The sequence below is a fragment of the Strongylocentrotus purpuratus genome, unplaced genomic scaffold (genome assembly GCF_000002235.5).
Source record: "Strongylocentrotus purpuratus isolate Spur 01 unplaced genomic scaffold, Spur_5.0 spur5_scaffold_6, whole genome shotgun sequence".
In the NCBI taxonomy this organism is placed as follows: domain Eukaryota; kingdom Metazoa; phylum Echinodermata; class Echinoidea; order Camarodonta; family Strongylocentrotidae; genus Strongylocentrotus; species Strongylocentrotus purpuratus.
In genome coordinates this window covers 54,354,037-54,368,660 of record NW_022145612.1, presented here as the reverse complement: position 1 = coordinate 54,368,660, position 14,624 = coordinate 54,354,037, and the positions used below count along the sequence as shown (strand labels likewise).

At 38.1% G+C, this 14,624-nt stretch overlaps 2 protein-coding genes across 6 annotated transcripts in view; one reads left to right on the top strand and one right to left on the bottom strand.

Moving 5' to 3' along the window:
• The window catches only part of LOC576865 (separin), a 36,004-nt gene extending 32,474 nt beyond the window's left edge, over positions 1-3,530 (bottom strand). For 2 of the 3 annotated variants that reach the window (XM_030973529.1, XM_030973531.1), the window contains exon 1: positions 3,398-3,530. The gene's annotated coding sequence lies outside the window, so the exon portion shown is untranslated. The remainder of the gene's footprint in view (positions 1-3,397) is intronic. The other variant, XM_011683824.2, reaches the window with a different exon arrangement.
• A 90-nt stretch (positions 3,531-3,620) lies between these two features.
• Positions 3,621-14,624, top strand: part of LOC576797 (cilia- and flagella-associated protein 410) — a 65,847-nt gene continuing 54,843 nt past the window's right edge. Inside the window, exon 1 of one of the 3 annotated variants that reach the window (XM_030973532.1) lies at positions 3,621-4,008. In XM_030973532.1, coding sequence (XP_030829392.1) covers positions 3,929-4,008 — 80 coding nt within the window. In that variant the 5' untranslated portion in view covers positions 3,621-3,928. The remainder of the gene's footprint in view (positions 4,009-14,624) is intronic. The other 2 variants (XM_030973533.1, XM_777066.5) reach the window with 2 other exon arrangements.

Sequence of the window (14,624 nt, the reverse complement as noted above, 5' to 3'; positions counted from 1 at the left end):
GCCAAAATTGATATTTTAGGGCAAATCAAACTCACTACAGCAACGTTGGTTGATGTACATATTCAATTATATACTATTTGTACACGCGGCAGCCATCTTGGGAAAAATATCAAATAGGGTCTATCAAATAATCATCATCATCATCATCTATACGGGAGTGTAGGATATCCTGTAGGTTTCCCGGTCAGATCACTTGGTACATTAGTAAGGGTCTATATCAGTGCATGCGTGGATGTCAGACTATGCTATAACAAAGTGTTTGTCCGACCAAAAAGAATCCAAGCTGTGTTTAAATGAGTTGATGCTGGTAGCAGTTACTAGAGACTCTGGTAAACTGTTCCCAGACTGGATGACCCGGGGGCCGTTTCTCGAAACCAACTCCATGACAGTCATATCTTTGTCGGCGACCTACGGAGATGTCATGAAGCGGATAAACCGTTTCATAAAGCCATGACAGACATGATGTCGATATATCGCGATACTAGCAGCTCAAGAACATAGTCTTTGTCACGATCCATTTGATTTATCAAGAATAACCCAAAACAAGTTTTGGGGCTAAAATTGTTCAAAAAGAAATATATACATATAAATTCTTCTAAAATAAATAATAAATAATGTCATTATCATATTTACATCATCAAACGATTTGCATGTTTCTGTAAAGATTCTTAAATTGAAGAAAAACCGGTGAGTGTTTTTTTTCGACAGTCAAATCAAAAGTTAGTTGAAGGATACCGTAATGTGATAGTTTATCAATACGTACTTTTTTGTTTATTGTGACGAGGAATTTTAGGCAAAATGTCTTTTCTCAGCCGGTATTTATTCTAGAGTCTCATATACTCGTTATATAATTGATTTGATATTGAAAATATAATTTGGAAGAAGTAATTAGAGAGGGAATAATAATGCACATAGGCCCCAAAGGTATGACAGTATCCTAAGAAAAGACTATGGATCGACTATGGAAAACGGTGTGTAACATTCTTACCTCTTTTATTTATATGTTATAGTTTAATGATTTGTGATTTAATGTTTATATTCAGCTTTTTAAAGTTTCTGTATAATTTGTATTCTCACTTATGTACATTTGCATTTCGCATCCCAGAGAATTACGTACCGAACCCGTCTATATTTTTCTCAAAATGATAGTGAAACTAATCGTCCATTTCGCGGCCCATGGAATGGCAACAAACTGACTTGTGATGGCGCTTTACAGCAATTAAAAAGATATGACAGGTTCGGAGCAGTGACAACTCGCTTGTCGTGGAAGTTGTCGCTCATCTTGGCAAAGACGGCTTCGTGAAACACTTAGCTGACAAGTTGCGTGACAGTGGCGAGATGTCGTTGATCTTGTAGTTATGACGGTTTCGAGAAACGGCCCCCTGATTACTAAAAAAGTTACTCCTGACATTCAATCGACAGCGAGTAGTGAATAACTTCAATGAATGGCCTCTTGTTCTCTGATACTGAGATTTCACAAAAAAACAATCTGGATCGAGTCTATCTATACCATGAAATATCTTGAAAACTTGGATCATGTCTCCTCTTACCCTCCGGTAATGTAAAGAATAGAGATTGAGCCGTTTAAGTCTTTCGCTGTAAGATAGGGCGCTGAATCCTGGGAACAGCCTCGTCGCTCTACGTTGCACAGCCTCAATTCTCCTGTCATCAGTGATGAACCTAGGGCTCCAAGCGACACTACAGTATTCCAAATGAGGACGAACCAACGTCTTATACAAAGGCAAGAATATGTCTGGATTAATGTTAACAAATGCACGCTTGATAATGCCCAGCATTTGGTTGGCTTTCTGGGTAGATGCAGAGATGTGTTGACGAAAAGTGAGTTCACTGTCAATTAGAACACCAAGATCCCTTTCAGATAACCCTCCTCCTCTTTTTCAAAAAATCCGGACGATCAACATGTAATCAATTTTACATGGCCTTATGTGTTATATTTTTAAATGAAGGGCAAAGTTTGTCAATCTCGTAAATAAAATTCATAACTTACCAACCAAACTCTACTGGTAGATCTAGATTTAAGTTTTTGCCATAGCTAAAGGCAAGCAATCTCAATCTTCTCAGCTCACGCGAGCAAAGCTATGACGCAATACTCAAGAGAAAGCTGCAAGAAAAGTATCAGGGTCGGGATGGCCGAGCGGTCTAAGGCAGTAACTCCGGCGTGGAGAAACATACCAAAAATGAAATACATATTCATTAAATGTCAAAATGAAGATCACGAGTTAAAAGTCATTATATTTATTACCTATTTTGTGTCAATTTTCTTGTTATTTTTGGAGTATTTTTCGGGAAAACGATGATATTAGTATACACTTTTTCACAATCACAGGTTTCACGGCAAACCGCTGCACAGTACGAGTGCATACTACCGATGGTGGGTTGCGGGCGGGCGCGCGCCTGTGTGAAGTTATCTACCGTATTGTCTCAGATCCTCATTACGGTAGATAGCTTCACACAGGCGCGCGCCCTCCCGCAACCCACCATCAATATGCACTTGTATTGTGCAGCGGTTTGCCTTGAAACCTATTATTGTTTTTCTAAAAAATACTCTAAAAATAACAAACAAATTGACATGAAACAGCCAACACTAACAACAGTAACACTAAGTAAGAGGTAAAAAACATAACAACTTTTAACTCATGATCTTTGACTTTATTTGGACATTTAATGAATATTTACTTCAAATTATGGGTCAAATTTTGGATACCTTACTGAACAAGCGCCTAACTTTAGATCTATTTCTCACAAGCTTCACATTTTTCTCCCCGTAATACTAGGTCAGCACCACTGCACTGAGGGATTTCAAGTTCGGTGTTGAAAGCTAGTGTTGGTGTTGTGAGAACACACAACACCAGCCACAACACCGAACTTGAAATCAGGCTGGAGTTGGGATTGACCTCGGGAAATAAGACGTATTTCCGGTAGTCTGTGTTGAGGGCTGGTGTTGAATGTTGTCTGCTGAACCGGGGGTCGCGGTAGGCGTTGACGATTTACGTGTAATTTTCCCATTCACCAGGCTAGCCTAGGGATTGGGAAATTCATGATTTCAAGTTCGGTGTTGGTGTTGCAGTATACCGCAGGTAACTAGATCTAGATCTATGCAGATATCTGGCACGAATCTGCAGCAGCCCCTCTGCGCTCTCAACACCAACACCAACACCGAACACCGTACTTGAAATCACTCACTGTCACCGACACTCTGCCTGGCACCACCATGGCGATGGGCACTGACTTATCTTTGTTGATGACAAAATCGAAAATTAAATTTGGTTGTTATTTTCTCAGTTGTACATCTAGATCTAGATCAAGTGTATTGATCGAATTTCTTCTAATGGTCACACACATTATCATCACGTCATGTAAAATAACATAATTTTACCTGAAATTACCAAAAGCATTCTAGTTTGCGGAGTTCGCCTAACTTTAAAAGCAGCTAGCTCCAGTCATCAAGATCCCCTGATACAGTACAGATCAACTTTAAAATGGCCGCGATTAACACTTTTTATGCAGCTCTTTATTATTGGTCAATTTTATCTACAGCGAAAACGTTCGACCAATGGGAACTTGTGTTTATTCCATCGCTGAAAACTTGTAAACGCGCACGCAAAAAATGTTGATAATGCGCAGCGGCTTGATCAACTAGACGTGTGGCTAGCTCTGCCTGTCGCCGAACTCTCGGGATACACGGCTCGGTCAAATACCGTTAACCAAACCAGCTACGAATACTACGTACGAGCGCTCTCGCGCATTCTTGAATGAGACTAGATATCAACGCGAGGCAACAACCGTTTACCTGCGATACCATTTCATGCCCGACGGAAACCTTACTAAATTACTCTCGAGCTAGCTCCAGGTGGTTATTCAGCAAACTACAGCATTTACTCCTAAACCTTACAAATTTTACTTCAACATGGTGAAACTGACTGAAGGAATAGTGCTTGCCAAAGCACGGGCATCAGACTTGGAAAATGTCAAAAAGCTGAATTGCTGGTAAGTCACTATCTAAACGTCGGGTGTTGTTCTCCCCATACGCAGCCGTCTAGCTGAATGCTGCAAACACCGATTGTCCTTCACCACTAAGAGTAAGAGTAAGAGCCAGACTTAGAATCTAGTCAAACAAATGTCAGGCCGATCGTTGTCATTTCAATGCAATGTAAACGCTACAGAATTAGATCTAGGGCGCCAGATCTAGTTCTAATGACTTCTGAGAGAAATTTTGTCATCAAAATAAATTGTATCGTAGAGTCGTAAACGGGTGACCGAAGTTTGCAGAGATTTTGACAATATTATAAATTGTGATATTCGATCTATGATGTCATATTCTTCACAAATTTATTAATTTCAATTAGATCTAGACTCTATTACCAAATAGACAGCAAATTTTTGACTACAAATTGGTCCAACTAGAAAATTCATCGTCAGGATTCCAGAGATATCACAATCTAAAAATTCGATTTCGGATCAGCGTGCGTGCTGCAACTAAAAAAGTCATAAAAACAAAATGTGATGCATCAAAAATAAGGTAATGTCATAATTTGCAACTGCAAGGCAAGATATCACACAATCGGTTGGTACCACATTTTACTTACAATTTTGAGGATATCTGCTCTCAAAATTAAGATTTTCAGACCTTTCCTGGTAAGTTGATAATTTTTCGGAACGGACGCAAATGACTGCAAAATTTGCCGATCTTTGGTTAACATTTTCACAATTTCGCTCCCAATTCCAAAGAAAATTTTGTTTCTGGGTAATTTTATGTTCCTCTTTCTGTATCTGTCCATGACGTACAACCACCAGCATCTGGTTGTCTCGTACGTTGGGTTAGGGTCAAACACTAAACACGCCTAAATATCGAAGTGTGCTTCAGCTACAAGGTTTCATTGGTGATATTAGATTTTTGAAATCTTACTGATTTTTGTCAGGCACAGTGCCAGGTGGAGAAAAAAAATTGGCAAAAAAAAAGGCGGCAGGGTATGAGAAACCGTACTTGAGTAGTTGTCATCAGTGCGAGTACTCGTCGCAGCCTTACTCGAAACCATCATAGCTAAGTCTAAGTCTAACCATACCAACTCGAATCCAATGCAGTAAAGAGGGGCACATAAGCTGAAGCTTCAAGCCTCGACACCAAAGTAAACCAAAGTAAGTAAGTTCGTGGACATCTCATAAAAACGTGTGATAATTCTATAACACACGTGTCAATGGGATGTCCACGAACTTAGACTTATGACGGTTTCAATATTAGTGTAGTGTAGGGCTGCAACGAGTAGTCGAATGCTCGAGTACTCGCACTGTTGACAACTACTTGAGTTTACCCTGTAAGTTGGGGCTCTGATCGGATCGACACCCTTGCACCTTTGATCGGTATCGGATCGAAAGATCGACCCAAAAAATCGGCTGATTTTTTTTTTTTATGACTAAAATTTTCAAGTTTTGGGCTATCAAATGCTCAAAAAAATTTCATGGCTGGGATTATTTTGTCATTTGGAGTTGTTGTAGACTATGTTTGTTGATATTTAGTGCCTTTTCATGACTTTGGCACTAAATTTGATAGCCAAAAACTAGAAAATTTCGGCATTAAAAAAAAAAAAATTCTGCCAATTTTTTTGATCATATTTATTGATCGGCGATTAATTCATTATCCGATCACCCCTGATCGGATCAGTATCGGCGTTCGATCCGATAATCGGTTACAGGGTTAACTCGAGTACAATTTCTCGTACTCTAATATTCGGCCGAAAAAAGAAAAAAAAATTCACGGTCACCTGACACTGTCCAGGCCGACGCTTACCCGTGCCAGGGAGAGCGCCGACCGCCGGCATGGTACCGTCGATAAAAAAGTTTCCCAGCTCAATCACTGTCAAACTCACCACTCAGAAACTGGACCAAATGTCCAGATTTCTGTTTGGACTCGGAGGAAAAGGGATTATTCTGCCATCTTTGGTTTTTAAAACGGCATTGTTTACTGTTATTATTATTATTATTATTATTAAATTGGCGCCTTCAACTGCAACTCGAAGTAAAAATGTATGAGTTTTCGGAGACAGACCTGGGATACTGCTCCCGTGGTATGGTGGTGGCAAAAAATTATTTAAAAAAATAAATAAAAATAAAACATTTTTAAAAAAATAAAAAAATAAAAAAAACATGGCATCCAAATATTTGAGTATTCGCTTGTTCGCCTGGAAGTGTACTCGGGTACCTCATTACACGGTTGTACACAGCCTTAGTTAAGTGATACATCAAACATGACGTCCAAAAGTTGGAGGTACAATCTACTTCTATTATTCTAAAACTTTTTATGATAGACTTTAGGCCACACCAAGACCAATTAGGTGCAATATTTAGATGCAGATGTTGTTCAAAGTTTATTGCATTTCTTTACAAAGGGTTGAAAAACAACTAGATCTACATGTATCCTAAGCTTAAGGCCAAACTCAAGCAATGGCCAAACTAAAAATATCTGTAAAATTGTAAGGGCTTGGTGATTAAATGAAATATGATATTGCTATTACCTAGCCTTAATTGGCCAAACCCCTGCATGAAGAGTGACGTAAACAAAACCTAAAATGCGTTTATAATCACCTATCTGCGCCCATAGCCAATTTGATACTTAAAGTTAATAGCGTTTAGTTTAGTGTACTAAGGGCATGGACGGAGTTCGCTGAATTTAGCAAACTCCTTGCTTGTGCAAGCCTTTTTACACTTATCATAAAACGCATCTAAAAACAAGGGCTGGTTCTTAATAGAGCTCAAATTGAAGTCAGATTGGATAGACCAAAGTCACATAACAGTCTAAATTTAGAATTTATTTTCTGCCATTGTGCCAAGAAAACCAGACCATACCACACATTAATTACAGACTACACCTGCACCTGAAAAAGCATATACAGAATTTCAAAATGATGATGGCTATATATATATATATCACATCATGCTAAAATGATGATGACAATGTAGAAGTTTAAAATAGTCATGACATAATCTTTTGTTTTTCTACTCATGTGAGAAATATGTAATTTGGAAGAAAAAAATGATTACAATTTTTTTTTTTTAACGGAACATAAGGAGAAAAAGCTGGCAGTTAGATTTCCAAACCGAATTCCACCTTTAAATCAAATTTTATCTTTGTTAGCTTGTGATTGTGCTTCACATTCCACACAATGACTTGATTTCCATTAAGGCTAACATGCTGTGCACTCGGGCAATGGAATACCATACTCTGCCCAATGGGAAATTATCCCAACTGATGCTCATTGTGTCGATGTTGGGTGCCTATTCTCATTTGGACAAAAACTCCAGAGCCCTCTGTGGGCAAATCTTTCTGTGGGAAGGTGGGATAAAAAGAAATTACCCAGTTGATAAAAAGGAGAAATGGTTCCATGAAAAGAAGTTTGATTCAAGCATTCAAGGGACAAGAGAGGGTCGGTAAAATTGTGGAAAAGGGAGGTTTCTATTTGTCCTTCTGTGACCCTGCTCGCTTTTGAATTCCTGGGAAGCTGGTATAGATTGCTAAAATAAGTAGTGATGGATGACTGAGCAGCTTCACCATGTGCTTTGTGTGTGTCTAACTTTATTGGCATTTTTCTGTATACATGTAGATTCCATAACAAGCATGCATACATTCGCAAGAAGGTGTAGATATTATATTGTAAAAAATTACACATATATATCGTGCATGTCGACATCAGAATATGGTTTATGTATGTGAATAAGACATGATGAACACTTTCTGATTGGTCACTCAATTGAGAGAAAGATAGCTAACTATAACAATGTAATTTACTAATAATTCAAAAAAAGAAAAGAATGGAAAATATTGTATGAAAATTTATCAGGATAAGATTGTATGTGCAGTATACATGTAACTAATCATAGTGATTGACAGTCAAACAGCCAGACTACATGAAGTAAATCCTCTAAAGAAGGGGGGGGGGTGGGTCTTGTTTTTTAATCTATTATATACAAGTATGCATTCACACTTAAAATATATTTATCATATAATTTGTGTTGTTTTGTATGTATGTACATGTATTCGATACTACTAGAGAGGCGTGATAGTGTTGATAGATTTTATTAGATTTTTTTTACTTACAAGCACCTGATCAAGCCTTTACAATGTAGCTACATATGAATAATATTTATCATGACAGTGGGCAAACTTTGCTTTTACAGAAGTTACTGTTTCTGGTAGGTAAAAATTGTAAAAACATGATATCATCTTGGGTATCTTGAAGAAGAGTTCAAAATTTCATCATAGAAGCTTGAGTACTATATAAAAATAAAAGCCTTTTCTATGGTACATTTGTTCATTTACTCATTCATTCATTCATGATTGACTGGCCCATTCAAGACCATTTCATTTCATATTTGAGTGTCTCTGAAAAGATGTTGAAATTGCGACTCCTCTGTGTTCACACTTCTGCATAGATTCATCGAGATACTTTCATGCGCTAGCAACCTTAATTGCTCTCTCATTAGTCTAAATGAAACTCGCTTCCGAAAAAAGACAGCGCTGCACTTTAAAAGCACTGAAATTGTCTGACCTTGATGCTGATGTTGGTGGGCTTTCAAGGAGCTAGACTGGGAGCAAGGCTAATGGAATTTAGCGGGGAAGAGATGCACTGAGGATAAGTGCATGGTTGAGGTTGTCATCATGTTTTAGTTCTGAATCCATTAATCAATTAGCCGATATTGTGGAGCGTTTTCATTCCTTTCCCATAGCCTACATGTACACTGTTCTCATGGTGCATGGCAGTTCTACTTACAAGCGTATCCTTTTGAAAAAACACCCCCAAACCAACTTTTTTTTTTTTTAACAACAAAATTATTTGCTGTTGGTCTACATAATTGAGCCGTCATTGAAAACATTTTGCGAAACTTTTATGATAATGACATTAGTATCATGTGAAAAGGGAGAAATTTAGTTTGGACTTTGATCCTTAACTTACTTTCTTGATGTATTTTATAATACTATTTAAGAAAAATCCTTCAACAGGTGTGTACTGTATGTAGTTCAATGGATGGAAGATTTGTGTTTGCGTAATATCGATTTACAACTGTAGCTTCAGAGAATGTTCAGTGTTTGCAAGTAGCTCACTTGAATTGGATTTGTATCATGTGAGATCGTTGCAATCAATGCCTGTACGGTGTCTCACACTGGATTATTTCAGCCTGTAGGCAGTGAGGATGGTAGGGTTATCACTAGTTGAAACTCCATCTCAATTTATCAGTAAATGATCTTCTTCCTCGAGTGGCTCTTCCATCTGCATTCAGACTGAGGTGTGAAACGATATTAGCCCTTTTTTTTTTTTACACATTTGTATCCAACAGAAAGATTAAGACCTAGCTTCGCACCAGGCATGCATACCTAGGAAAAAAACTTTTGAATTAAATTTGGAATGCTACAGAACGACTTTATGGATTACAAATACCATGAATTGATATAGTTTTCTTTTCATGGTGCTCCTTTTTAAATCATGGTGAATTTTACAAGTTAAGGGAGCGAATCCACCCTAGGCACCTCTATTTTCTGGCTTGTGTATGTAATAGCTTACAGAACATGTACATGTACGTCGTAATTACTGTGGAGGATATCCTGTGCTCTCAGTGTAATCATTTTGAAAGCCCTGAAGAATTGCTCTTTTGAGGAAACCATACAAATTTTCATTCACCACCTGTGTAAACCTGTCTTAAAATTGAATGGTTACTCCTGATTACAAAGACATCACCAGTGAGTCCGTATTCTCATTCTATGCATGTCTTATCGTTTGGACATGAGAGTAGGAGACAAATTAGTTGTGAGGATGGATGAGCATGAAATCTAGGCACATTGTTTGCACAGACACTTCATCGGGTGACTCAGGTTACATTCAACACAGCGGGGTGTTCCGGCTTTGTGCCTTTTATTCTGCAACGCAGCACTAAAAACAGGTCTTGTTTGACTGTTATGTTCTGCATTGTTAAGATGGTAAAGGCCTATCACAGTCCAGTCCTCATTTTGTCTCACTTTTGTGCAAAACTGAAATTTTAAAACATTGTTAAATCTGGCTAAAATCAAGGAGTGGCAATGGTTAATAGAGAAAGTTGAATTTTGATAAAAGTGACAAATAATGTAAGCCAGGTCTGGCATAGTAGCAACATTACAATGGAAAAGATTCTTCTTGAAATAATGAAATATTGAAATGCCCTCATTCCAAATATGACTAGAAATAGTTTAAAACTTTGGATGAGATTTTAATACCAAGGGTTTATGCAGTCCTTCATATCCACAACTCTTCCAGTACCTTTCAATCATGATTTTTAGCAAGATTTAGTTAATATGTCATTTTGATAATTCTGAAACCCCACAACATAATTACCCTTGTTGACTATATAATCAATCATCATCTTGCAATGTCTAGTTTCTTTTGCAATGCAATCAAATGATCATTTCTTGTCATGTTGACTGGATTTGGGAATGCCTCATCACCTCTGTGTCCTGCACTGATGAAGTTCACTTTACCCAATAACATTCCCTTGATCTTCCATTTCCAACTCAATACTTGAACGTTGTAAAGAATCCACCTGTTCACCTGTTATTAGACTCAGTAAAAGTTTCGCTTTCAAAAGATTTTCCAAAGTTCATTTTAAAATCAAAACTTTCCCACAGTTTGCACTGTACAACACCTGTTGTGCAACTCGATATTCTAGGAGGTACTTGCCTTTCAGATCATGTATGGTAAGACCCATTTAAGGTCCTGTCAAGGAAGAGGACAATTTTTGACATTTAGGCTACATGAAGAGCAACGTAAAGCTAAAGTGGCATACACATGATAATATATTGGGAAGTGTACAAATCTCTAGCTCTAACAATCTACCCGGTTCTTTATCAAGTTCTCAAATATGAAAGAAGCCCAAATCTTTGTTTTGCCATCTGATATTTACACATGAATAGAGTCTTATCACAATTTCTCCCCCCCCCCCCCCAAGAAAAAAAAGTATTTCCTTATTCTTCTCCCTCTATTGTTAATTTTTTAAAAACTATGCAGCCTAGATCACAAAGATATCTGTAGAAAGTTTTGAATGCAGGCACACTAAACACCAGGTTTACACCCTACTCTTTGCGAGAAGTGTAGCCTGTCTCCTACACAGGGTTAATGTTAATGTTCTGTCTGAGGAACAAGAGTGTTTTGTCCTGAACCCGAGCCTGCAGCGAGAACAGAGGGGAGGGGCGCGCAAATACACAATGTGGCGACAATCATTTTTGAATTTTTGCAGTTTGGTCTGCTTGGTGCAGGACTTGACGATCCGCTTGCGCCACACCCAAATCCTTATTTAATACATTGTTATGTAGTCAGATGATAGCAAACTAGCAAAGCATCTTGGTTTAATGTCTCTGACATCATATTCTTGCATCTGTACAGGTCTGTATTGAAGCCAATTATATTCCAATCCCAATACTCTTTCAACTGACCATGGACCAATGAAAAGGGGTAACAATAGTATGGACCAGGTACAATAGCCCAATGTTGGCCCTAACTGTCACGACTTAGAATACCTATTCATGAATATTTGATGGGGCTTGCTGTAATTTACAGGTGGACTATCAGGATCGATGTAACTTGCTGGTCGTTGCTAGTGGCTCTTATGTTCCCTCTAAATAGGGTATGAACCGCTTTTATTGTGGGGAGCTGCTGAATGGCCAGTCATCTTGGAAAAATGTCATTGGTACTCATTTATCATTGCTCATGCATAGAACTCGGCCACCATGAATTGGGGTTTAGAAAATACACAAAGCCGTCATTAGGTAGAGAAGGGATTAACTTTAAAATTTCATGAGAAAAAAATATATCTGATAAAATGTTTACTCTAATGTAGATTTCTTGGGGGATGTCATAGTCATACAAAACATTGTACATTTCTTTCTAATCTGTCGTGACAAATAACCTACATGAGAAATATTGTACATGTTACAATACGAGTTAGGACTTCACATGGATTTAGTGTTGTTGAATGTATTTCAATTTACTAATGCATGCTGAAAATATACTGGAGGCTGTAAACAAATAAATATGGGAGCAGGTACAAGAGCAAGCTCAATATATGTACATACATGTATATAATCTTTATGGACCCAGAAAAATGCACATGTGTATTCAACTAGTCATGTATATACTTTAGCACAAATAAGATTGATTAGCAGTCATATTCAACTCTATAAGAGAGAAGTTTGACTATAATATGTAAGGCTGCTTGAACAGGTACATATAGTTTATTACCTTCTTCCTATATATGTAGATTCTCCCACTTTTATGGCATTATAGGTGAACACATATTGATTGGTATTGATTTTGGGGGATGATTCGCATTAACTGTTGAGGAAGGGTTTTAAGACTAAGCTTCTGGGGAAAGTTCAGAGAGATTAGGTGACCTTTGTTTTGTCAACATTGAATAGTTCAGACAATACTACTGTGAGTTCACAATCCTGGTAGATATAACAATTCAATGAAAACCATCAATCAATAATTAATACCCTGCTGCTTTCCTACAAGTGAAAAGCATGAACAGGCTAGAGTATACAGTGTGGAGAACGCTCTTTGATTCAGGTCAATGAAATCGCAAGGGGTTTAGTTCTTCTCATTATACAGTGTACATGTAGATGAGTAAAACACTCACTCTGTCAAGTTTTATTGAAGCCCAGTCAATTTGCTTCCCATTCACGAAAATTGGGATGTAGGTTGTTTTGTAGTACTTAGTTTTGTGTAATTGGGTGGTTGTCAGATTTATACATGCATAAATCAAACTTCTGTGCCCTAATTCACAAGAGCCCTTCACTGGGTGTATAGATTGAATTTTGATGAGGACGCGAAGTGGCAAAATGACCGATGGTAAAGCGAGAAAATGACTGTCAACGATGACGACAGCAAGCAGGAGTCTTTACTTTCTCACTTTTATCAGGTTTCTCGGTCTCTAGTCAATTTGCTCCTGTGGGAAATGATTGCCGGGTCTTTGATATGAATTTTGTATTTGCTGAATGAGAACTTGATATTGTAAAACATCTCTAACTGTTCCATTTCTGTAACAGTTTTCAAACAACGTGTAGCATGGTAGGCTCTCAATGGAAAAATAGCCATGTTGCCCTTTTTTCATTTTTTCTGTAGTTGTATTTCTCTTATCACCAACTTTGTAAGAAGTTATCATGAAAGGCAATTACCATTCGCTCTGTTATTTAATGTTTTAAATTAAGTAGCAGTGTATGCATTTCTTGTTGCTTTCAAGTCTATAATTTTCTATCAAATTGGAATTTACTCTCTGAATAATTCATAAGCATGGTCCTGCATACCTACATATACATGTACATGCACATTGCAACTCAAGTTCACGTCTTTCTGGTCACCAAACACTGTTCTTCAAATCTGATTTCATCCATGCCTGCTCCTTACCAAGCAAAAGGTTTGTGCACCTGAGGGGTCACTGTCGTGATAACAAGACAAGAGGAAAGTGTTTGAAAAAACCTGACTACCAGGTAAGTTATAGCTTCATGAGTCAAGACTCTCAGAAGAGAAGGGATGATTTTAAAAAGGCTATCATTTTATCACTGGCTCTGTGAATATCTTGCAATTATTCATGAGATATTGTGATAGAGTGACCGCTTCTTACCCCAGGAGGTTTGTATTTCCAGGTGTTGTACCCTAACTGGAGCGGTCAAAGCAGTGTGATTCATTCTCACTGACCTCATCATTTCACCTGTATGGAAGTGACCTGGGATGCTCATGCAATAAACATGAGGCAGCAACCGTTACTGGCTTTCCGTTTTCCTCCATGTAGGGGTACAAATTCACACGACCATCATCTATGTAGATGAATAATTGAAGTTTCCTAAACCAAAAGATGAATCAGTATGAGGGCTCAGGCATGTCAGGTACACAAATAGACTTTTCGCTTTACAGAGAGTGACATTTGCATCTTGTATATTACATACCATTCTGAAATTTGCAGATATATACAATGGGAAACTGGAGTCTAGCAGCATGACAAAACTGTGCCACCTTAATAATAATAATAATAATCTAATAGTCCACTCCAAATTTTATTAAACCGAAACGGAAATGCGCAAGATTGGTGCTTTGGACTGAGAAACACACTTCCATCACCTTTTTGTTTCTTCTCTCCCTTGTACATCTTGACCACCTAGGATTGGGATTTAGGGGCTAAAGATTTCTGAAGGCTTGCCAGAAACCGGAGGAGGAAAGTAACCGAAAAATCTGTCAGTCAAATCTCAAGTTTGTTCCGACCGGCGAGGTAGAAAAAGGGATTGGAAAAGACCAGAAGGGTGTGAAAGGCGTTGAAACGCAAACAGACAAGACGATTAGAGGGATAACGAAATGTTCTCACCGGCCTGAGAAAACACAGTAGAGCTGCAAGCTTGTTTTCTGTCCCCTGTTGATAGGATGTAGGGGGAAGCCGTGCCTCTTGGGTGAAGGCTCTGTTTTGAAATACGTTGCCCCTCTGAAATTGATTGGAAGAATAAGATACCCCTGAAACTGAAATTGAAAGTTTCCCAGTCAGTGCCATAGGAGCTAATCTTGCCTGCACTGTCTTTCTTTATTGATTGTACTTTTTGAGAA